At 33.6% G+C, this 24,713-nt stretch overlaps 1 protein-coding gene across 2 annotated transcripts in view; it reads left to right on the forward strand.

The window, feature by feature from the left end:
* LOC119833614 overlaps nt 1–24,713 on the forward strand; it is a 72,299-nt gene that overhangs the window by 41,109 nt on the left and 6,477 nt on the right. For both annotated transcript variants that reach the window (XM_038357704.1, XM_038357705.1), the window contains exons 3-5: nt 14,066–14,283; nt 20,440–20,568; nt 23,750–23,843. In XM_038357704.1, coding sequence (XP_038213632.1) covers nt 14,066–14,283; nt 20,440–20,568; nt 23,750–23,843 — 441 coding nt within the window. The remainder of the gene's footprint in view (nt 1–14,065; nt 14,284–20,439; nt 20,569–23,749; nt 23,844–24,713) is intronic.

Here is a 24,713-nt window from a genome sequence, read left to right on the forward strand (position 1 = left end):
CATAATATATCAAAATCCAATAAGCAAATCAAACGATAAACTTGTTGTTTATCAAAATTTAACAAATTCATCGCACCCTAAAATTGTCAAACGCAACTTTCTAAACAAGCTCATAATATTTCAAAATAATCGTTTACGGTCCCCTTAAAATTAATACCGTGAAATTAATTGCTTCGCCCGGTTTACAAGAATGATTTTAAATTTCACAGAAGATAAGGGTGTTAACTTTTTGAATTTATAGTTAAGTAACCTCAGTTGTAGGGGTTACAGGGAAACAGTTGCCTAATTCTGTTGAGGTTATGGAAAAGTATGAGATGTTTGGACACGCAATGAAATAATTATTGAAGACTGTAAGTATGTTATATTATGTAAATAGCACGGCTGACCGAGTTTCGTTGTTCTATTGTTATTGGGGTAAAAATTTAATCTTGTAACCTATTTTAGTTATATTCAATTTATATAAAACACAGTACATTTATGATTGTTTGACACTGTCTTTCAGCCAGTAACAATATACCTTATTTGAGAAACTATACACTAGAAGAACTTTAAATTGATACACTGTATCAATTTACCAGATTTACCAGAAGTGAGGAATGAATTCGCACGTATAACGTATTAAAGCAGTCTGCTTATTATATCCAATACCGATAGTATAAAATGACAGTTGTTTGCTAGTATTTAAAGTTCATTTTCTCTTGAGCCAAAATCGATAACGCAAGAAATAAAACTACCGCTTGCCTTCCGAAAGCAAACATTCATCCGCTTAATACTTTCACGACAAAGTTGCATATTTTTCTCTAAATTCACGTTTGCAATTGCAAGTTTCGCGAATGAAGGTTGTATAAAATGAAATTACCGGGTAATAAAGTGGTGAACTCCGTGGCTACGTAAAAACTATGAAAATACTCTAAAATTTTATATGAACTCGTTTGTCATGTAACGAGATTGGGATTTTATCTTTTATATTTATATCTATCTGATAGCCGCCCAATCTCAGTAATGCAGGGTTGAATGCGGATGCTTTTAATAAATTAGTCGTAAATGTATGTTGCTTGGATGTTTGCGGTAAATTATACTGGTTTTAGATATTTAAATGAGTTAGCACGGGTTCGAGTTTAGGGAATTACATCCAGCGCATTTGACGTCGCAATTAGTTGTTTGTAGATCGTACTTTTATGCAATGTTGATGCAAAATTGTTCAGTGGGAAAGTGAAATGCTTATATATAAGGATAACTGGATAACTTTGAGCATAATTATATATAACAATAGTTGTGGTTTTTAATTGGACAAAATTAGAGTTAAAATGATTAAGATCAAAAAGTTTACTACCTTTTGTACAAGGAAGCAACTGCTTTGTAATTTATTACTGCTTTGTAATTTATTACTGCTTTGTAAAAATATAATTAAAAATTATTATCCTATTATCCTTCCTACTAATCCTACTAATATTATAAATGCGAAAGTTTGTAAGGATGTGTGTGTGTTTGTTACTCTTTCACGTAAAATGTACTGAACTGATTGCAATGAAATTTGGTACGTAGACAGCTGGACAACTGGATTAAGTTGTTATACAGGCAACTTTTTATTCAGATATTCCTACGGAATTCGGACTAACGCGGGTGAAACCGCGGGCAGCTGGTGGTTCATAAATATTGATAACGAACCATTATCTTTAAAATCCAAGAACGTGTTGTAACCATGAAAAAATAATAAATGTGTGAACGAAAACTATTTCAAATATGAAATTTGCAAAGAGTCATGCCGTTAACTTAAACCAAATTAGAGCAACAGAGCATGTTGTTATTATTACATATTTGTTCTCTGTCATATTTTTATTTAGATTTTATATTAAATAGACAATAATCGTGTAGTTGATAAAAATGTTTGAATCAAAGTGATTCATCTTTTGATTCTTGGCCCCAGAATTAATGTCGTAAATATACCTACCCATTTTTTATATAAAGTTATACTTAACTTTTAACGTATGTGGTACGTATATAAGCTTATAGCGCCCAAAACCACGTCTAGCGAAACGGGTCTAGCAGTTTCTAAGAAGAGATATGGCTATCTTTTAATCATTCACATACGTAGATCTACCATACCATACCCGCAGTCTGAAATATTCCCATTCATACTCTAAATTAATAAAATTACAATAGTTAAAGAAATTCCATTTCTCCAGCTTTCTGCACGATAGTTGATCGTGTTTCAAACTATATAAGAGCACGAAGGCTGCATGAACACGAATGGGGTTAGTTTGGTGACTTGCAATTAAACTTTTTTATTTAGAAACGAGGTTTAATATACATTATACTAGCTATAACCCACGGCGTCACTCGCTTTACCCAGATAAAGAGCCTATGTGCTAATACAGACTATAATCTATCATTGTACTAAATTTTATACACATACGATAAGCCATTTTCGAGTGAAGAGTAACAAACATATATACATCCATCCATACCTACAAACGTTCACATTTATAATATTAGTAGGATTTATGTGATCGCTTCTTGATCAATACCGAGTCACACAGTCTTTCTGTCAATTTTGACATTAAATTTATGTCGTTAAATGATAAGCTTGATGAATAAAATAAGTGTATGTTTTAATTTATTTGTTTCTTTTTTGTATATGTAGAAATAAATATGAAATATGTTAAATAAACATTCCAACTTACACCATGCCATGTTGCTATTACCGTGTAATGATGTAATACCTCTTTCTTGTATATAACATATTTGACTAGTATTATATTTAGAAATTAAAAAAGAGTCAGTGAGTCTCCCCGTGACCACGCTCGCTGTAAAGTGTTCGAAACGTCGGGTTAATAATATAATGAATAAATTTTTAATTTCTAAATGTATAATACTCGCATAAAATCAAACACAAGAAAATACTAGTATTTTATTATTTTGTATATTTGTGAAGACATGTATTAAACTTATTTGAAACACATATTTTCAATTCTTCAGTAGGTATACATGAACAAATTTTCATAATATCTGTCATAGCCCAAAACAAGATACGAAAAATTCGAGAAGAGATGAAAAAATACATCTAACTCCTCTAAATATGACGACATAAATATATAAATATATTCGAAGTGTACTTTCATATTCCTTTTGTGAAATCAGATCTTAAAACACCAGTTTCCTTTTTCGTTTCCTTCGCAGAACTTCTTTCCAGTCGTCAATCCTTCCCCATACCCCTTAAAAGGGGCAATGTATTCGCAAAGGCTTACCTCTGCGAATGTTCATAGGCAGTGGTAATCGTTCACCATCAGGCGAACCTCCAGCTGAGTTGCCCGCTGCGACTTAAAAAGATGAACTTATACCCACGTTAAACTAAGCATTGCAGTACTGATCGCGCGGTGAAGCCAGTGATTATAGTGTACTAGCTGCGCCCCGCGGTTTCACCCTCATAAGTCCGTATCCCGTAGGAATATCGGTATAAAAACTTGCCTCTATGTATTCCAGTTGTCCAGCTGTCTACGTACAAAATTTCATTGCAATCGGTTCAGTAGTTATTGCGTGAAAGAGCAAGAAACACACACACACATCCTTACAAACTTTCGCATTTATAATATCAGTAGGAGTGGGATAGTGTGTAATCCCTTTACACACATCATACAATCTTGGAGAGTAGGTCATCATCACACTCGCTAGCGACTCTATAGAAAGCATATTGTCGGAGCGATCGAAGAGCAAGCCGTGGAAATAGATTTTAAATAGTGTTTGCTTTACAGTGTTCTCATAACTTACTGTAGTTTTGATGCTTAAAAGACGGTGTATGGAATTTAATGAATTTAAAAATGAATTCCTTCATATACATATGTTTTAATTAAACCGCTTTTCCGTTACGATGCGTTTTGCCCTATCTAGAACTAGTTGTACCAAAGACATGTAGGCACAACTACATAGTTCTATGTAGGGAAAACGCGTTGTAACGAAAAACGAGTTTCAATGGTAACATATACATTTGTATTAGGTTAAAAGTAAATTCCGACGGTAATTTCAAATTTTAGATTATTATTGTATGCCTTATTCGAATCTTCATTCGAATTTCGAATGATTTATTATTTATCAAAATACATTATGCTCCCATAACACTGTTTGTCTCAGCTCTCTGATATAACAGACCCGTCTAAATTAGATTGCTCTAATAAATTGTCTAATAGTTAACGTATCCCTCACCAAAATTTCATATATTCCATCTATTTGAAACCCAAATTACTCCGCAGATCCACATAACTGTACTAATCGGGAGTTCAATTTGTTGCTGCAATAAATTACGTATCGAATAACAAATTAAATATTTTATCCGAATGAAATCACTCTTATTGAATCAGTGATTAATTCTATTATGGGAGTCGCAACTGTGTGATAAAATAATTTAATTGCTATTGCATTTAATGCAATACACGCTTGGGAGTGATATTTTAATGTTTTTATCATGAGAAATAATGAAAAAAAAATGAACATGATCAGTTACAGCTACATATTTGAAATCCCTACTAATATTATAAATGAAAAATAACTCGGATGAGTAGTAAAAGATGATTCTTTGGCGATCGTAAGACGATTATCCTAAGATACTGATTCCATTTAGATGATATTTGGTATGAAGGTAGCTTGAGACTCTATGACGGACTCAAGAATTTTTCCTTGAAATCCCACGAAAATGGGAACTACTAGAACTACGTGATACCGCCGAACTGTTCCCGTTCGATTTCCAGAAATTGTTCGTCCATTTAGATTTTTATGGCGTTTTCTTTCCTAATCGATGTCAATTTTGTCAATTTTATATGTGGTAGTCGAGCACGCTTCGGCACGAATTGGGCCAGCTCGCACCGGGGAAGAACCACACCCCCACAGAAGACCGGCGTGAAATAGCATTTTGCTGTGTTTCCTTCGGTGAGTGGGGCGCCGGAGGCCCATATCCTTTTCCTTACCCTTCCCAGTCCTTTCCTTTATTCCTATCGCCAATCCTTTCTTAATCCCTTCCCAAAAAGTCCTTATGCCTCTCCAAATGTTCATGGGCGGTGGTAGCGCTTACCATCAAGCGTCCCACCAGCTCCATTGCCGACTGTAACATAAAAAAAAAAAATGTCAGACATTATGAATAGAGTTTGGACATCCAATTTGTTACATAACAATACATGCGCAACGCCAACCCTGGGCTTACGTCGAAGATAAGCCTACACTTGCATAATTGATAAGGGAATGGGATAGCGATCTTCTTGCTAAAAGTATCGCTGTCAGAACGATTATATCTACGAGTAGGTATATTATATTAATGCTGTGGGTCGTCATTTCGTATGTGTTAATGGTTATGTCGCGTCAGAGTGCTCACTTGACCCTGCGTTATGACTCCGAATTATGTTGTAATGTGTCAAACAGAACACCTATTGAGCGCGCGTCAGAGAGCTAACGCAATGCGCTATGACGTGTCGAAGTACGCGTCCTACCTGCCATAGCCCTTATACGGGCGGTTTTTTAGATAGAACACGTACTTAGCACGCGTCAGAGCAATGTCGCTCTGTTCAACGGTATATTACCGGTTATCAAAACACACAATCCATCCTAGGCTTTAGTCCTTTCCATATATCACTATGACACGTGTTACGTAATACAGCTATCATAATTTTCGTATTATTATAAAGTTATTACGTATAGTGGAAATTGTAGTCTGTTTGTAGTTTACTGTGACTGGGACATAGATAATAGAATGACGATGATTTTCAATAAGAATATGCGTATATAATAAAGTTTGGCAGTAAAAGACCGTTGCGTTATAAGCTATGATAAATAGAGCTGGCATTCGTTAAATTATTCATAACCCTCTAAATATGTTCATGTGAATGCGAAACAAGTAAAGTTATATTACGTTCAAGAAGTTAAATTACCGTTTAACCGGATTTATGACGTATATAGTAATGTATAGGAACGTTTTTCGCATGCACTGGATACTAAAAAGTTATCTCTATTTGGATTTCACTGCATATTTATTTATGTAAATTTAGATGTTAATACAAAGTCTAATTTAGTTAGTAAAGACGTGATCTTAGTTTAATTCAGTCTTTTATTACAGTATTCTATAGAGGAACCTCTTGGATTATTAGTTTTTAGTTGTAAGTTAGGTAGCACATTTTATGTTTTACTTATCAAGTCACAAAAACATTTGTTTTATTAGAGAAAGCTTACAATAATATGATAAGGGCCAACTGATCTAAACCACATTGCTGAATTCAATTGCTTGACCACAAGGCTGAATTCAAAAGAACTCACCCTTGTGGTCAAGCATCAGCTTCTTTCCTTATACAAGAACAATTCATATTACATTTCCGAGATTTAAGGAATCGCGAATTGTATTATATTCATTTTAGCTAGCGGGAGAGCCTGTAGGTGGAAAGTTGTCTAATTTCAATAAAAAAATCATGCATACTAACGATGATATTAATAAATCTTCTTAAAAATTATCTGTACCACGTTACATCCAGTTTTTTTGTATTCAAATACACATAATAGATATTAGGTTTACTTCACATAAAAACATCTTATCAAAGATCCATGTTATTTAACTACGTTAAAGATTCTTATAAAAAATATCAACGTTTTTTTAATTGATCGCCAGATTAGGCGCTCCAAAGCAGTATGGCTTCAACTCAAACAGTATTTTTGTTAATTCAGCAGACTGTAATAAAAATCCTTTGAAAGCTGGTTATTCGATACTCAACGTTTATCAAACTCGTATTTGTAAGTATTCTTTATCTAATTTATTTAAAATTTGATTAGAAAATCAACTTGATTTTATAGCCACGTGAATAGTATCGTATTTCGGCATCGTAGAAAGGGTTGCTGTTTATTAAAATTATTTTCTTTTATTTAGGTTTTATATCTATATTAATTCCACGTTTGAATCGATTCTCTTATATATTTATTTCTGTTTTAATATTGCAAACACAATACATTTCTCTGTCTGATTTATTTCTGTTTATTTACTAAGCAGCAGGAATAGCTCATTTACATATTAAGTTAAATAAATACCCATACTGTGTTTCTCTTAGTGATTTAGAATAAGTAAATAAAAGTCGTTGAATTGATATTATTAAGTCCGTAAAATAAAACACAACGAAATTAATTAAAATGCTACGAATTTAGATAGAATAAAAATTAACTCAGCCATAAGAGAGACATGCCTTCTAAACTGGAGAAATGAATTTCCAACGAAATCTCTTTATTACAATCTGCAAAATTAAACTTTCCCGTTTCAAAATACCCGAATAGGAGACATTTTAATTAAATCAGATTCGATAAACACATAAAGGACATGATTTATAAATAAATTGTATGTCTATTTGAAAGCAATTTAGGGGGTATAAATGCGGACTGTTATCGACATTATCAATTTCCGACTTGAGTTTTAATGACGAATTGTGAAAAATATTTGCTTCCTGTCACTTATTTTCCTGACAGTTAAAATATAATTTAATATCCTTTATGTAATACACTGCAACCTCGCATTTATGGTAAACAGTTGCTGAGCAACAGATGATCCGAGATATAGATGAAATTTTGCTTAAATTTTGTTGCTCATCGATCCAGTGTTGCTGACACTGCAACATGTTGTTTCAACTTTGTTGCGAAACATATCTTTTCCATGGATATGGGACATTTCTATGGGAATTAACAGAAACTAAAACTGAGTTTGAGTTTGAGTAGCATGCGAATGCTATTACGTATACATCCGCTACCCACCTTAAACCCCCTAAGTTTCAAACATTCCTCCTTTACAGAGATAACGTACAATTTATTATATTCCAAAGAATGATAATAAGTCTTCCCTTTAAAAAGTTAATGGACACAAAATAAACCGGAAAGAGCGAGTTGACTGTTAAATTTTCATTTTCTTTATACCTCGACTTGTATAAAGTACGTTTCCGTAATTCCTCGAGGTGGCATCACGCTATTAAAGTTTTTCTTTTCAAAGCAGTACACAGCACAAAGAAAACTTGAAGAATAGTTTGAAATCACTAAACGTAAGGAACAAATGAGAAAGTAGCTTATTTCCTTTGTTCAGTCCAATATACAGAGTTTTTGATTAAACTATCATACAATGTTACTCTCCGGTATTGCAATTGAATTGCATCTTTTGAATCTGTGCGATTTAAACGTGTTTTTGTGTCGAACTATTTGTTTTATCTTATTATGCACGTACGGATCACAAAAGGAGTTCGTTTGTATAATACAGAGAAGGTAACTGATGTACCGGACTTTTTACTTGAACATTTTATAAAATAATTATTAAATTACAATTAACTACTATGTATAACATAAAGTTGTCTTGATAAAATCAAACGTACGATGGCTTGGTGAAAATTTATTCTTAACGCATTATCAAATTGTTTGTTTATTTCATTGTAGCACACAATAACAGCAAATTACAACTGTATGAATTACACAGAACTAAACAGCTGTCTATTTATACTGTGACAAGCAATCAATCAATAAAAATATGTTTTATAATATTAGTGTAGTTTTGAACTGTCCAACTACAGTCATTTTAGTCAGGTATCTGGTATATACTGAAGTCACAGATATAATTTAAGCCACAAATATCCCAATAGGCTTACACACGCCGCAATTACAAAAATAGCACACCTCTTCGTGAAATGAAGACGCAGCATTGAAAGCACGCATTATAACTTAGGCACTTTCGCGATGAACTCGGTGCGTTCTCACTGACACCGTTTTTAAGGACTTTTGACCCCGTTTCTGCTCCTCCTACATCGAGAGAGCATCGCCGATGTTGAAATCTTTGAGTTCGATCTTGATCTTTTCCCTTGATGTATTCGTCCATTTGCGTTTAGTTTGCCGTTTCATTGGATTCCGCTTCCAGAAATTCGAGTTGAATCTTTTACTATGTAGGTACGCAACTGAAAAGAAAAATTATAGAAATTTTAGTATTGCTATCGAATCAAACTTCAAACCTTGTATTTTTAGTGGAACGCACTGCCTTCTATTATCACTTCTGATCGGAAGAGAAAATGTTTTGAACTTGCAAATAAATTTTATTTTACTAAGAAAAGCAAAAGGAACGTTTAAACGTTCTATTACATATAAATATAAACATTATTTATAACATGGTGTTCCTAAATAAACCGAATGATTGTATTTACATCAATTGAGCGTACTATATACTATACTTAATTAATATTAAAGCTATTATTCTCTGTACCTTGAAATTGCTCGGTAAAACTAATTTACCAGGCCTCATCTGACCTTCTAGTCATTTATATTTCGCCAGTTGTTGAAATAGGTATTATGATTTAATCAAAATTAATAATTTAAAGTGGGACGCGCTTGTCTCTGCTAAGTCTAAATTAAGAAATTTTCAAATGACAGACTTCGCTTGTCAAGCTACTCAATATATCTTTCTTACAGTTTCCCACGTTATAATTGAATTAAATGTTATGATATTTTAATTGCGAAAGTAACTCTGTCTGTCAGTCTATCTGTTTCCTCCTTACGTCTAAACCACTGAACCTGACATATAGAAAAAGGACATTTTAATGTGGAAGATGAGCACGCTTCGGCACGAATAGGGCCACCAAATACCGGGGAAGTTGCACACCTCCACAGGAAACTGGCGTGAAACAGTAAATGGGAGAGCCGGAGGCCCATTGCTTTTTTTCCTCACCGTCCAATTCTTCTTTCCAATCGTCAATCGTTCACTCCTTCACAGAGGCACTTTATCTGCGGACGTTCATGGGAGGTGAGCTGAGTGCCCGCTATGATATAAAAACAATATAATAGTTCCTATACCGAAAATCTCATGGGAACGCGAATTATACGAGAAAAGCCCGGACTGTCAGTTTTTCATTACAAAAGGCGGACGAAGCCGCAGGCGAAAAGCTAGCTCTTAATAAACAGCCACAAAAGGAAATATAAATCATACTTACTACAATTATAGCACAGTACATAAACGTCTTGATGAAAGTATAAATGTCAAAGTTCCTCAGCGATCCTATCGCATCGTATTAGTTTAACCTCGCAATCCTATCATGAAATATGTGTTATCCCCTTCACCGAGACCCGAAAACTGTGTCAATAACGAACCTTTCCGTACACATTCAATAAATAACTGAAATCCTTTAGGAAGAAACCAAAACATCAGCGTTTCGGCCAGGTCCATACACATCACATCTGGATTTACGGTTACTATGTCTAATACAGTTTCTTGTGTAATGGTCACTTTTATTATTACGCTCTCGCATTTATTTCATTGCCGTTCCTATAAATCATGTTAAAAGCTCAGTAAATATAAACTTCGTATAGTGAGGGCGAAAGATAATAGATAGTTATGTTACTTTATTCTTGAGGAATGAATTTAATTTTCCATTGCTAACTGGGCGTATCATAGTAGGGTAAGGTTTATGGTAATAGGTGTTTCCAAGTATTTATTTGAATAGATATCAAAGTATGTAAATGAGTCATAGTCGCTTTAGTATATTTCATAAATTTATTGTTATAATCAATCCAAAAAAAAGGGAAATAGATATTTCATATTTATTATGCAATAACGTTTCATAACTAACTTAAAAATATAACTAACTTGACCACCTCCTTGGTACAATGGTGAACGCATGAGCATAGAACCGAGGCGTCCTGGGTTCCATTCCCGGTGGGGACGCTCAAAAAATATGTCTCGGTCTGCCGCATACCCAACTAGAGGACACAGGACTTCACTAAACGTTTCGTAACTGAGGGTTTTGAATTAAAAATCAGTATGTATTGTCTTTAATTTTGGGCAATAATTATTTGATTGATGTATGCCCTATGCTGCATGTCAACCGCATATGTTAGTGGGCAAACGCTAGTCCAGTGCAATTTGTTAAAGAATTTTACATGTGTTGGTAATTTTACATATGTTTATATAAGTTAGGTTTAATATATTTTGTGATAAAATAAGTAGATGTTATTACGTTTAAAAACAGAGGTGATGCTTTATATTTTGAATTAGTGTAGCTTCACGTCTTAATTTAGTTTGAAAATCAAACTGTATAGATCTTTGAAAAAATATATGATCGAGTTTTGTATTACCTTCATTAATTTAAAATACATACCTGCATATGAACGTATTTAGGTCAGTATGTTTGATAAAAATAAAATACAGTTTACTTGCGTATAACATTGTTAAATTCAGCGCTAGGCGAAAAGCCCCGGGAAGAATCGTAGCCGGCGGTTAAACAAATATTTTATTAGGGTTTGTTGGTATAAATGGAGACGACCTCCGCACGAGTGACGCACTCACCAGCTTTATTTTACGAAAAGGCTATCTTCAGTTATGCATATATAGCTATCAATTCATCACACTAGATGATCCGATAGTTGTATGAAATTTCCATGATAATAAGTAGTTATAACACGGTAAATAGCCTATATCAAACTAGCCGCCTTACGATCTCCAAACACAAAAACAATCACATACAGTACGTTACAACGTAAAAGAAAGACAAACAAACAAATTATAATATGAGATAAATATCTCCGCCAGGATTCATTCTGTTACATAAATTAAATAAATAAAAATAATGCTTGAAATCTTTCAAGATGCAGGCATTTTTGAGCTTTTAAAGTTAACCCACCCTACCCTTTCTCAATAACCAATTTAACTAGTTTAGGAGTTGATTTTTAGACAAATATTTTACAAGTTAGTATTTGGATAAAGCAGATACAGCCCTATACCCAGTCACACACTTACCACTGAATATTATCATTGTATTTAATCTCCACGAAAGGTAACGAAAGTTAATAATTTATACGTATATTTTTATGGATATTTACCCGGGTCCCAATTACCCTTTTTGTATTGTACATCTAGCTCATTTTTGTATAAAATATGATCAACCTCTTTGGTCAAGGAAAAATGTTCAGGTTCCGAATTCAAATCTCATTACTGTCCCTTACGAAAGACTCGCGAAGAGAAGACTTTACCCGCGTTTATTTAAGAACCAATCACGTCTCTTTAAATGGAAGGAACAAAAAAAGTAATTTTATGACCGAATTGTCAATCATGTGACATCCTTTGTTGAACTGCTTTATAATAGCTTTGTAATAGAAATAAGCAGAAAAAGGGAATTACTAAAACTTATTACATGTTTTTGTTGGGACAACAACAATATTAAGAGTTATGGTGGCTCAGGATGGAAAAGTCGTAGGTTCGAGACTTGAAAGTAGACATGCTCAGGAATTAAAAGCTAGACGACATGCGATATCACTTGAACTTTCTCAGGTCTCTGTCCCTGCAGTGGGAAAATAGGCCAACAGTGAAGATGATGATGTCAATAATATATAATGTTTACAGATAATAAAAAATTTCGCTCTAAAATAATTTAATTACCAAGCACAATAAATTAGGTTAATTAATTAACGATTTAGTTTATCGATAATCAATTATTCACATTTCATGTTCGCGCTCTAAACCGCCCATAGCCAATTTGATTGGCCATTATTCACAACGACATAACTGCCTCATATTTAGGGCGCGTTTTGGATGAATGACGTTACAGCCTTCGTAGTTCCGTACAAAGGCCCACAATTTCAAGTGTCATGACGTTTCTCGTTAGCTGAGTTGAAGAGCTGGTCATTAACCTGCTTTCGTCACAGCGTAGTGAAATCCGTTCATTTATTAGCAAATAGAATTTGGATATCCTGCATTAAATTATAAATTACGGAGCATGGGAGTAATTGGTTTGTGTATCTCATTTTATAGTACTGATTTATTTATTTTTTTAAATTGAGGATGGATATTTGAAATAATTAAGCTTTAAATCTGTGCTTATTTGCGGTATATGAAATTTATATAAATTTCCTTTATTTGACGCCAATGAGATTCAAGATAAAGCTCACAAGCTTTATCTTGAATCTCATTGGTGAAATCAGCTATTTGACATTAATATTATGAAAATAAGGATTGTAAATGAAATCTGTTGAATTTTATTTCCATTAAAACCTCAACATAGAAAATATTTTACACGTTATTCATATGTTATGACAAATATACAAATTATTAAACCGCCATCTATTTTGATAGGTAAATCATCTTCAGATCAAATAATACCATACTCAGAATTGCGCTCACTGCATATTTTGTAACGTTTGTTAAATTAAACAACAGATATCCGGTAACACCTACAAAATCCTTGGAAATACTGTAATTTCTACGTCAAATTTGTAATTATTTCGCTATCATCATCATCAGCTCATATATGTTCCCACTGTTGCGACACAGGCCTCCTATGAGGGTTTAGGCTATAATCTACCACGCTGGCCAAGTGCAGGTTGGCGGATGTCGTCGAACTTTCGATTCTTGGACATGCCGGTTTCCTCACGATGTTTTCATTCACCGTTTTTGAAACAGTGGTGATGTTACACATGCGAAGATAAATTGAAAAATCAATTTGTTTCCTGCATGCTCGTAGTCTCGAACCCCAACTTGTCGATATAAAATCCGAGGTACTTACCAGTAAGCTGATACTGATTCTTTTAAATTATTTCGCAACATAAGACTTAAATTCAGACATCCAATTTAACATGGTGAATTCTCGTACCTACATAATTAAGCCTTATTCCTCTTATTATTGGTTTTCCGATTCTCCGTATGAGGAAACTCCGATAATAAACATGTCCGATATGGATTCTAGTCATATTCTGTCATATTTGTGTTTTGATAATATCACACTGTCATGTCATAATTCGGACATAATATTTGTTCCGATAAATTACATTCTGACAAGCGAATAGAGGCTCTATCGCATACGAGTTTTACGTGATTCTATACAAATTGCAGATTAGTTATAGACGATTATTGTAACTAGCTTTCCTCCCGCAGTTTGCTCGCGTGGACTACAAACTTCCACTTCACTTAATAAGTATTACTCTAGAACAGATTTTAAATATTTTCAAATTCTTGGATTCGTCTAAAATTAGATTGAGACAAAAAAAAAATAAAAAAACAACAAAAAAAGGTTTCACTAACGGGATACATTACTTACAGTGTCATCAGCACAACGGGAGCTGGGGAAGGGAAACACATCAGCCACCGCCCCGCCGGCCGCGGACAACGCGATACGGCCCGGGGGTTCCTTAGAGTCTCCCAGGCCGACGCCCCGGACCGGTCCTTACTTCGACCTGGCAGCTTCGAAGAATGTTACGGCGCTGCTAGGCAAGACCGCCTACCTGAACTGCCGAGTTAAGAACCTGGGAAATAAAACGGTGAGTGATTGAAAACGGAGTGTAAGAACCATTGGTGGTCTCTGTCTTCAAAATATGCACTGCTCCAATCAATGGTGTATTCAAAAGTCAATAAATTTACATATAAATATAAACATTTATTGTTACAGCTATTCTCAATAATTATAGTATATTGATTGAAGTAGAAATTCGATATAATATAAACCGAGGCTAGTCTTGTAGGACTTTATAACACTACTCTAGAAACACCATATCTAGCATTTCACATCACATGGATTATTCATTCATTCTAAGTCTGAGGTAAACCTCCATTATTTACAACAAATGAAAAACTATAAAAAAGATATACCCAACACTATCATTGTCATTTCATTAATGAAATAGCGCTAATTGAAGGGCACAGCAAAACAAGGTCACGCACGTTCACACTAACGAGGTCCCTTATTTCATATCCAACGTCCAATTCAGATGGCGTACCACAAAATCCTCGTTTCAAATGAAATGTAACAATAGCACAATGCAACTTTAAGCCGCTTTTGTTGAAGCGAGTTTATAAATAAAAAGCTCATTAGGCCGCTATGCCGCATCTTTCACATAGATAGCGAACGTTGAGTCAAGTTCATGTGCTTTAATATCATGTACTATAGCAGCTCTTACGGTATAATGACTGTTTTATTCCATCTACCAATTGAGCATAATGTTATTCAAAAATGTTTCCGTACAGCTCATTAGCTATAGAGCACAAAAGGCACATTTTTGGCCTAGTTTTTTTTTTCGAGTACTCGCCGAAGACAGAAGGAAACTTTCGGCCTGAATGATGATATAATTTATTCATAATTTCTTCGTGATAAACGGTCGTGCTAATTATAAAAGTTATTATTTGAAAGAGTGTTGGATGAAAATCCCCTTTTTAATTTGTTGTTTGATTTTAGTTTGTTAATTTTTTACTCTGCTCGTAATTCGTTTCTTTCAAATCTGTTTTAAAGGCATTGAAGCGTTAATTTTTAATTTATTTTGAACACTGCTTTTTAAGTTATTGTCATTATATTATTAACGAGACGTGGTGGCTCAGCGATTACGACCTGGGGCTGCAATCGCAAAGTCGGGAATAAGAGATTAAACGCGTGTGTAAAAAATTAAAAGATTTTTCATCTTCAATCCTCATCACCGCTGCACGAAACGGGGAAGTAACCCTCACTATCATTATCACCTGAACTCATAGAAAGCCCGTGTCCCTGTAATCATCACAAATATGGGCTGACAAATATGAAAACTTTTATGTTCCATAATGCCATAATACTTTTTAAATTGTTTTACTGTGAGATGTTTTGTACTTATTGTTATTTGATCATATTTTATAATCCATACAATAAAATAACTATTTATACATTCATTCACAAATCGCTGCACACTATTCTATGCAGATTATATTTTAAGCTGGTAGCTTTAGCTCTAAACATGCATTGAAATTCATATCACTAGATGTGTTATTAATTATTGTATGTCATACTGCAAGTGCTCGTTATTTGCATACAGCATAATTTCTATGCTTTTTGTTAAAAACATAACATTTTTGACACCTGAGTTAGTCCTCGTATTTACGATTGATCAATATTTTAAAAATAAATGAGAATCATTATTTTCTATTAAAAAGATCATCTTCATCCCTGTGGGGTACGATAATTCCGTGAGTTTCCACAAAGTAACGAAGCCAAAAAAAAACAGTAAAATTAAAGATCCACCTCATTTGGGAACGGTGGTAAAAAAAATTATTCATAAACTAGACTAAAATATACAAAGTGAGTTAGAAGCTCGTAAAGTTCACCGTATGGGCAATAATCCCACCGCCCACTCCAACTAACGAGAAAAATGTAACAAATCAACAGAAACGCCCCAGCACATCCGTGAGATAGACCTAACGATCGGACAAATGAAAGTCGAGCTTGAAATTAGATATGCTAATGAGAAGCGCCTAGGAAATGGAGCATTAAACTGTATTTGTGGGTGTCACGTCCACTGCGCAATTCGATGGCACATTAACTGTTATGACAAGTATTCCTAATGAGATCGTCAGCTCAGATTTTTATTTTTCCGTGCTATTTATGACGACAATGTGGAAAATATAACGCCTCTTCTTCACTGTTAATGCTATTGGCCTACTTTTGGTACCTTTTACTGAATGACCCCGAGAGTAATTGCTTTACGCGATGACACAGTTAGTACCATAGATGCTTATACCGAATGAGCATATTACGGAATGGAACTCTGAATTCTGGCTACTAAATATCTCAATTAATTTAGTGGTACGTGGTCAGCAGATGCCAATAGGAAAGGTCAGTGGATTATTATTTTACTTGTGAAAGCTAAGCTAATGTTAACAACAAATACTTCATTCCGATAACTGAATCTGAACAAAAATTTGAAGATATGTTTTCTTTTTCTATATTTTCGATTTCACCATCACAAACCATCTAAAAAGACTCACCACATTTCACCAAAACACATTCAAGTACATTTGTGTCCGTACAAATTTATAACACGCCAAAGCGTAGAATGAAGATTGAAACCTTCGTCACACAATCAATTTCAGTGACACAAAAATAGACCCAGTCGGTAATGAATCGAGCTCCTTCAGCCACAATGATTTCCTGTGAGAATTGACTCGCCCCAAATGCATTTCAACTGATCCTTTTCATTTACTTGACCTACATAGGTATATGCGCAAATGGTTATACGTTTGATCAAAACTATGAAACCGGATCGGCTAAATTCAGCACTGTGTTATTAGATTTACAGCCCATATAATATAACCTCTGTCAGAATAGTGCCAGTAAAAGAAGGAAATATGATCGGGTATCTGTTTTATAGGGAATACGATTGTTAGTACAGATTTTATGAGTTTCAGTTTCTTTTATGTTGTTTAATATTTATTACGTTCGTGTTTGTTTATGTCTGTTAATATAATGCTTATGGATGTTCGCTCACGTATCGCCTCTTTAGTCGTATTGGTTTTTGGTTTAAAATAAAATGTTTAGGATAATTGCTAGCGGTGTCACAGTCCTATCTTAATTATTGTTCAATAGCTGCGCCCCGCGGTTTCACCCGCGTTAGTCCGTATCCCGTAGGAATATCGGGATAAAAAGTTGCCTATATATTATTGCACTTGTCCAGCTATCTACGTACCAAATTTCATTGCAACCGGTTCAGTAATTTTTGCGTGAAAGAGCAACAAACACACACACATCCTTACAAGCTTTCGCATTTATAATATTAGTAGGATAGGATAGGATAGGATTAGTAGGATTTTCGTTACGTTTTTCGTTAGTCATTCACAGGAATTAAGACGAATTGGCTTTGAATATCAGATTCAGTAAAGATCAATTAAAAAAAAGTTAGGTAATATAAAAATAGTTTTTTCGTTTCTGTTTTTAGTTTAAAAGGAAAGATTAGGTGTTAAAAATGTGCTCAATCTGTGACGTGAATGTAATTTTATCGTGTTTTTTCATAAATTACTTGTGATATTCTTTTCCATTATGTTAATTCCTTGTTATCATTATTATTCATTGGTTCAATATATTCAAATATACAATTTCTTTTCAATTATTACTCATTGCTTTTACGAAATGTTATACATTATAAAGAAAAGTTCGTAGAACATTTTGATATTAAATTAAAGAAAATTTCACTGAATAAATTTAAAGAACACTCAAGTAAAAATATCAAAATTATTCAATATAAAAATAGCACCTGTAAATATTAAAATGAGTTCAACATTTGACCTCCAAAGTCTAATATCATTGTGTACAGTCTCCGAAGTACTTATCGGAGTAGAATTCACGTCTCACGGATTATCTGAGTGGTTTGGTTTCAAAGTAATCAAGTAAACTCAAATTATATTATCTTCTAGAAATGTCTCTAGCAAATAAGAATGTTTGCTCCACTTAAATAAGTATTAAAATCTTCTTAGCTTCGATCCAATTAATTGCAGACGAAATTAATTTGTGATTCGAAATTCAAATTTGCTTTAAAATTAAAGAAGATTGGATGTAATTTAAATATTTGTTTAACCTGGTGTTACGTGGAAACGCGGAGGATAAATTTATAATGTTCTTGAATATTGTACGTAGAAATTTGTGTAAAATTGTCGGCCTGTTATAAATGAATGTGAATAAGTGAACAGCAACATTTGTAGGATAATAAAGAGCTGGTAATAATAAATGATGCTGAATATTCCACACAGAGCCATCTAGTGGCAAGTTAAGCCAGTCTTATAATATACTAGCAGTTCGCCCCGGTTTCGCAGGTGGTACATATATATATAGCCTATGTCACTCGCTCAAGTTGCAGCTTTCTAATGGTGAAAGAATTTTTAAAATCGGTCCAGTAGTTTTTGAGTTTATCCATTACAAACAAACAAAAAATCAAATATTTCTTCTTTTTAATATTAGTGTACACAAAAGTGGGAATATTAATTAACTTAAGCTGTAATCTGTTGAATCTACATCTAGTCTATTAAAGTTAGTCGTTATCTGTCGTGTAGCTGGCTGCTGGTTCACTTTAATTGTATGGATAGAACTCGGTATGTTTTTTAAACTATACGTACATACATACATTTATTTTTAGTATTCATTGAACTCGGGCTTGTAATATCCACAGTTTGTTGCCGAGTATACTTATAATAGTATAAATGTATTGTGCTCTACCGTATTAAAAACGTTCATTTCTTCGTACGAACCGACAACTCACGTTATTTCTATTAATTTGTTTCATTTCCAAGGATTTCATATTTTCTATAAATAATTCGATCTCGCAGCTCCGTTGAATATTTAAATGTTGTATCAAAAGACCGAAAATACCGAAAACTTTTATTTTACTTTATTAATAAATTCTAAATTAACATTAATTTAAAATTTCTTATATCTCATTTTTATCTTTATTAAAATTCGTCTCATGATTTCTTTACAATATTTCAATGTAAGAACACTTATTCTTCAAAGTTCCTAGAATCGGTGTATACAAACCTTATCAAGGTATACCACATCAAATATACCATCACACTAATTCACACTATTCGCACTATTAACACTATCACACAAATATTATTAATGTGCAAGTTTGCTTGGTTGATGTTTGTCCGCCAATCACACTACAACAACTGAACGGATCTTGATAAAATTTGGTGTACAGACAGGGTGTGTTCTGACTTGAGTGATGGGATAATTTTTATCCTCCCTTGGGACGAAACAGGAATCTTGATATCCGGGCGGAGCCAGGACGAGCCTCTAGTATCTTATATTATGACCCTATTATAATGACTATAATGTATTGTATTAATCGATTTACACATGAGAATTATCATCCAGCTAATGTCCGAAGCTTATAAGCAATTAAAACATGTCTCGTATAAGGGCACTGCGGTTCGCATCCCAATGAGGAGATAATTTAATTAACTTCACAGCGTCTACTTAATTATTTCTAGTATATCTTCTTAAGCACTTTTGTACGAAGCATTTGAAATAATAATGTGATTACCGTCGTCGGTGATTACAAGAGCTCGGTCAGATAAATCAATCTGTGTTCATTAGATATTAATTATTCTTTGCGGGTTCCGCAATTTGTGGGGCTTGTTTCTTAATAGATATTTGAATAACCAATAATTTTGTTTTTGAAGTCAATGGGGAGATTTATTCTTTTATTTTTTTCCGGGCAGTTCAAATTGAGAAAAAACTGTATATTCCAATCGAAGATGACACAATACTTTCGAATGTATTTTAAGGTTTATGATATTATGAATCGAAAACAAAAAACTACCCTTTTATAAAATGCTTGTAAAACTTCCATCGTTACCAAAAAATTTTAAAATCTTTCAAACCATATCACATTTTCGATGAAAACTTTAAAGTCTAATTCATAATGAAATCTTCCTGCCTGCCTAGTTAGTTAAAAGTGTATTCGATATTAAAATGCTGAGTAGTCCACCTTATCACAAATACTATCGAAATATTAGATATATCCAATGTAATTTTTATATTTTTTATTGTTCTTAAGATGTATTAGTTGTAAGCTAAAATGTTGTATTTGTTATTAAATGTATTTTCTTTCTTTCTTTCTTTCTAAAAGAGCTCAACTGTCATCAACAAAATTTTACCTTCTATCTGATAATAAGTTTTATTTCAGCTTAACATGCAAGTGTCGTGGGTGAGGCACCGCGACATCCATCTGTTAACCGTCGGCAGATACACTTACACGAGCGACCAGCGGTTTCGAGCTATCCACCTTCCACACTCTGAAGACTGGACATTACAGGTACCTTCTTCTTTACTTTACATGATAAATAATTAATCAATAGCATATACGTGGGAGTCGAGCTCGCTCAATCCTTTGCTTATCTCCTGGAAATGGGCAGCGCATTACAAGGCACTACCTCTGTCAATGTTTTTGGGCGGTGGTGATCGCTTACCATCAGGCAAACCATCAGCTCAGTTGCCCGCTATGACAAAAACAAAGCATTTTCAGCTATCAGATGAGGTTTACCTTCCGTTTCTTTTACTAATGAAATAGACTCAAATAATTGTATGTATATTGTCGCCCGAATACCCGAATTATCGCTAAACATTCTTAATAACGTTGGAGAATATGACAAGATCATGTACCCACGTCTTTAATATGTTTATCTCTTTTAGTATATGGAATGAGGCACATTTTTTGTAGGCATTATTTTCAACCCACTTCAAAAAAGGAGGGGGTTATCAATTCAACTGATTTTTTTTTAGTTTGTTGCCTTGTAGCTTTTAACGGGGTTAACCGACTTTATGTTTTTTGACGTGACAACGTCTTAAATTAGGTTGCGGCTCGGAGTCACTCATGAAAAAGTGTAACGCCCGGTAACGTTACGATGAGTCACCGAACTATGATCGGTCCGCCGCGCGCGCAGCACTAGAGAATTAGGCGCATTGAATCGGCGCGTGCTTGTGACTCTGTCTCTGTCTTTTTAGTAAACAAAATATATTTTCTATAGTTAAAATTTGTGCAATTCTTATTTTCATTCAATTCCTTGTTCCTATTGTGCAATTTAATAATATTCATATCAATAAATATTCTACCCAGAAAAAGGCGTTGTCACGTAAAATCTTCGCCCGTAAAACCGACTTTACAGGCAACCATTTTTTTTTTTAACCTGGTGCCCCCCATGTAGTCCTATTTAAATTTGGTATACTTCAGATATATTGATGGCAGTTCAGTTTTTGAATAGAAGTAATCATTTCATCATTTTTAACTACTAAAATTCGACGAAACTGAAAATCAAAGAGGCCATTCAATCTATTATTTAATCGTAACAGACCATATACGTCATACCTAAACACGCACGGAAATTACTAGTAAAGATGTCTATGGTAAAGTTTCATAACACCGCACCGGTCTTCTAACACAAACGACTTAATCCTATGTTCCCAGTACCGGGCGAATTTCAGTGTATTATGAAATGGATACTATTGTGATAGGAGCTCTGCAGTTGAATAGCACTGGTCCTTTGACTCATTTACCCAACGATGATGGATAGCTGTTTATCGGTCGTGTTTTATGTTGTGTTTTATCCGACTTCAAAAAATGAACAGGTCCCGAAATCATATATTTGTCATTGGTGAACGGATGGTGCCTCCCGTGTGGTCTAGTTCTGACAATTTGTTGATGGCTAAGTTTTTTCTCAAAAATAGTTACATAACAACGATTATAATTCTATGAAAGTTATGTTGAACGCATTTTGTTCGTAAAGTCTTTTAGATATAACTGGTTAAGTTAGGCAATTTCCCTGATAATACTTTTTATATATCGTTAACAAAGACCCACGCATTAATATGATCCTTTAAATTAGTTTATACATTAAAAACTAATCTAATAAAATTCATGAATTCCGCCGCTGCCGAACTAAGCCAGGGCCTGTAACGCAGTATAAAACAGGACGCCAAAGCCCCACAGACCTTTTTATAATGTATTGTAAATGATAATATACTTTGTTGTATATGAATTTGAATTACACAAAAAGAGGTCAACGTCGCATGCACAAGCTAGTTCACAAATCTATAACCTACATTGTTGAAAGGCACTAGCGAATTAAATTGATATCGTTTAAAGTAAACGTTAATGAAGAAGCCTCCATCGCAATACGCTTAGCTTGCGCCATGCGGATATAATTAAAGAAATCTCAATTCACTCCGAGCATATTTTAATTTAAATAATTAAAATAAATTTCACGGAAGAGAGCATTGTTCATTTAAAAATAGGACCTCGCATAACAGTCATAAGATTTGCATTAATTCTGCAACTTCTCATTTTCAAAAGCTTTTGTTATTTTCATCGTTGTACTGAAAGTTGTCATCATAATGATGGTCTTTGTTTTCTGTTGTTCGCGATATATAGGCATTCATTTTAAAAATATCGTCTCTGATGCGGGCGTATGTATATAACATACTCTTTCATATTTACTCGTACATAATTATGATAAGTGTGCCTGATAACTTCCACGTATTTCTGTTTCATTTCAGTTGTAAGCATTCTTTTCAACATATGATAGATGCATCGGTTTTGTATTTATTACGCTTTTTACATACCCACAGATTCTTTTCACGATACAAAGAGTTATACAGGGATTGCATTCTTTATTGTACTATCTTGAATTTGTTATACCTGTACATTAAACCTTATTTATTGCATTTTATTATTGTACTATATTTTATTTTATTCAGTGACTATCAGATAACCATTTGCAGCTGTTAAGTGCATATTAAAATGGTTTGTATTGAGAATACATTTTGTGATAGATTGTTCTACACATTATACAAATGCATTAATTAAAGCTTTGTTGAAAGATTTGCTTTGTTAACCCTGTTTAAAGGCATTGACTTGACCTACAACCATAGAGTAATCAAAGCGATATCCATTAATGGATATTGAAAGTGCATTTTGTTGCTACTCAATATTAATTAAGAAATAATAGCATGAATAGATACCCATCTTAGTACTATTGATTATTCAAAACAGTCGTCTAATGATCGTCTTTGATGAAACGTTTTGCACACTAGAGAATTATAATTTTATCTATTTATTGATTCTTTCAAAGGATATTTTATTTGCAAGTGGTAGAGAGATAATTTGCAGTCGGAGAAAGAACAAAGAATAGCTTTTTATTAGGATAATCCATGTAACTGTCCATCTTTTGTCTAAGTGAAAAACCGCGAGCGAAAGTTAAGTAATAAATAAAGCGATACAATTTTATAACACAATATTGTAGTTCAACAAACGCCCTTGAACAAAACGTCATTAAAACGAGACAAGTCGTTGAATACAACTCGAACAAGGCACTGAATCAGCTACGCCTAAGATAATCTAATACTTCAGTTCAACAACTCTAAGAAAATCTCTAAGTTATTGAAACATGCAGCAGACGAGAAAATGGATGCGATCATACTAAAATGTATTGTTGTTTCAGATAAAGTATCCACAACACAGGGACTCGGGTATTTACGAGTGCCAGATATCAACGACTCCACACATGAGTCACTTTATACATTTAAATGTTGTGGGTAAGTTCTCTTTCATTATTTAGAAAGTATGTAAATTAGAAAAGTTTTCGAATTTGCATTTTAACATAGAACGTTTCATTTATTATCGTATTGATGAAATACATAATATAAGAGGGTGGAATTTCTCAGTTGCCTGAGGCGGTTTCCTTTGCTATTCTTTCATTTCTGCCCACTTTTCTTCAACGTATTTAGGTGTTTATGAAGATAAAAACATTTATGTAAATTAGTAAACACCGACTGTATCTTATGTGTGTTACAAATAATAAAAACAGAAAATAATTTCACATTATATTATCTTGTTATTTCATTCAAGATTTAACACAAACACCCTCTCTTCATTTTTGATTCGCTTAGTTTATGTTATTGTGTTATTTATATTTTAAATACAGCGATAAAATAATACTCTTTGGCAGGTCAATGACTGTCTTCTACCGTTTTTATTTAGAGGTCAAAATATACTTAATTCAATCTTTTGAGTTTGAGATTTGTGTGATGCAATTGCGATATTCATATATGTATGGGGATATTTCCATTCGTTTAAAACATGTCTTCTCTTTCGTACATTCTACATACAACTATAACATAGTTTCGTTCAAACTTATAATTTATAAATATTATACTACTAATATTCTATACATATTCCCTATATACTATAAATATTCCCTTTTTAATACATTGGGTTTACAGTATACAAGTTTTCAGTATATTTTCTGATATCCTTTACGAATCATAATAAACAAAAGCAATATAATATCCTTTTGTAATAATTTTAACATTCTTGTTAAAGAAAACAAACATAATTAAAGGTTGAAAAGAAAATAACACGGCATCGTTTTTCTTTGTTGAATTTCCCGCATATGACGGACCGTT

Source organism: Zerene cesonia, chromosome 17 (genome assembly GCF_012273895.1).
Source record: "Zerene cesonia ecotype Mississippi chromosome 17, Zerene_cesonia_1.1, whole genome shotgun sequence".
Lineage (NCBI taxonomy): Eukaryota > Metazoa > Arthropoda > Insecta > Lepidoptera > Pieridae > Zerene > Zerene cesonia.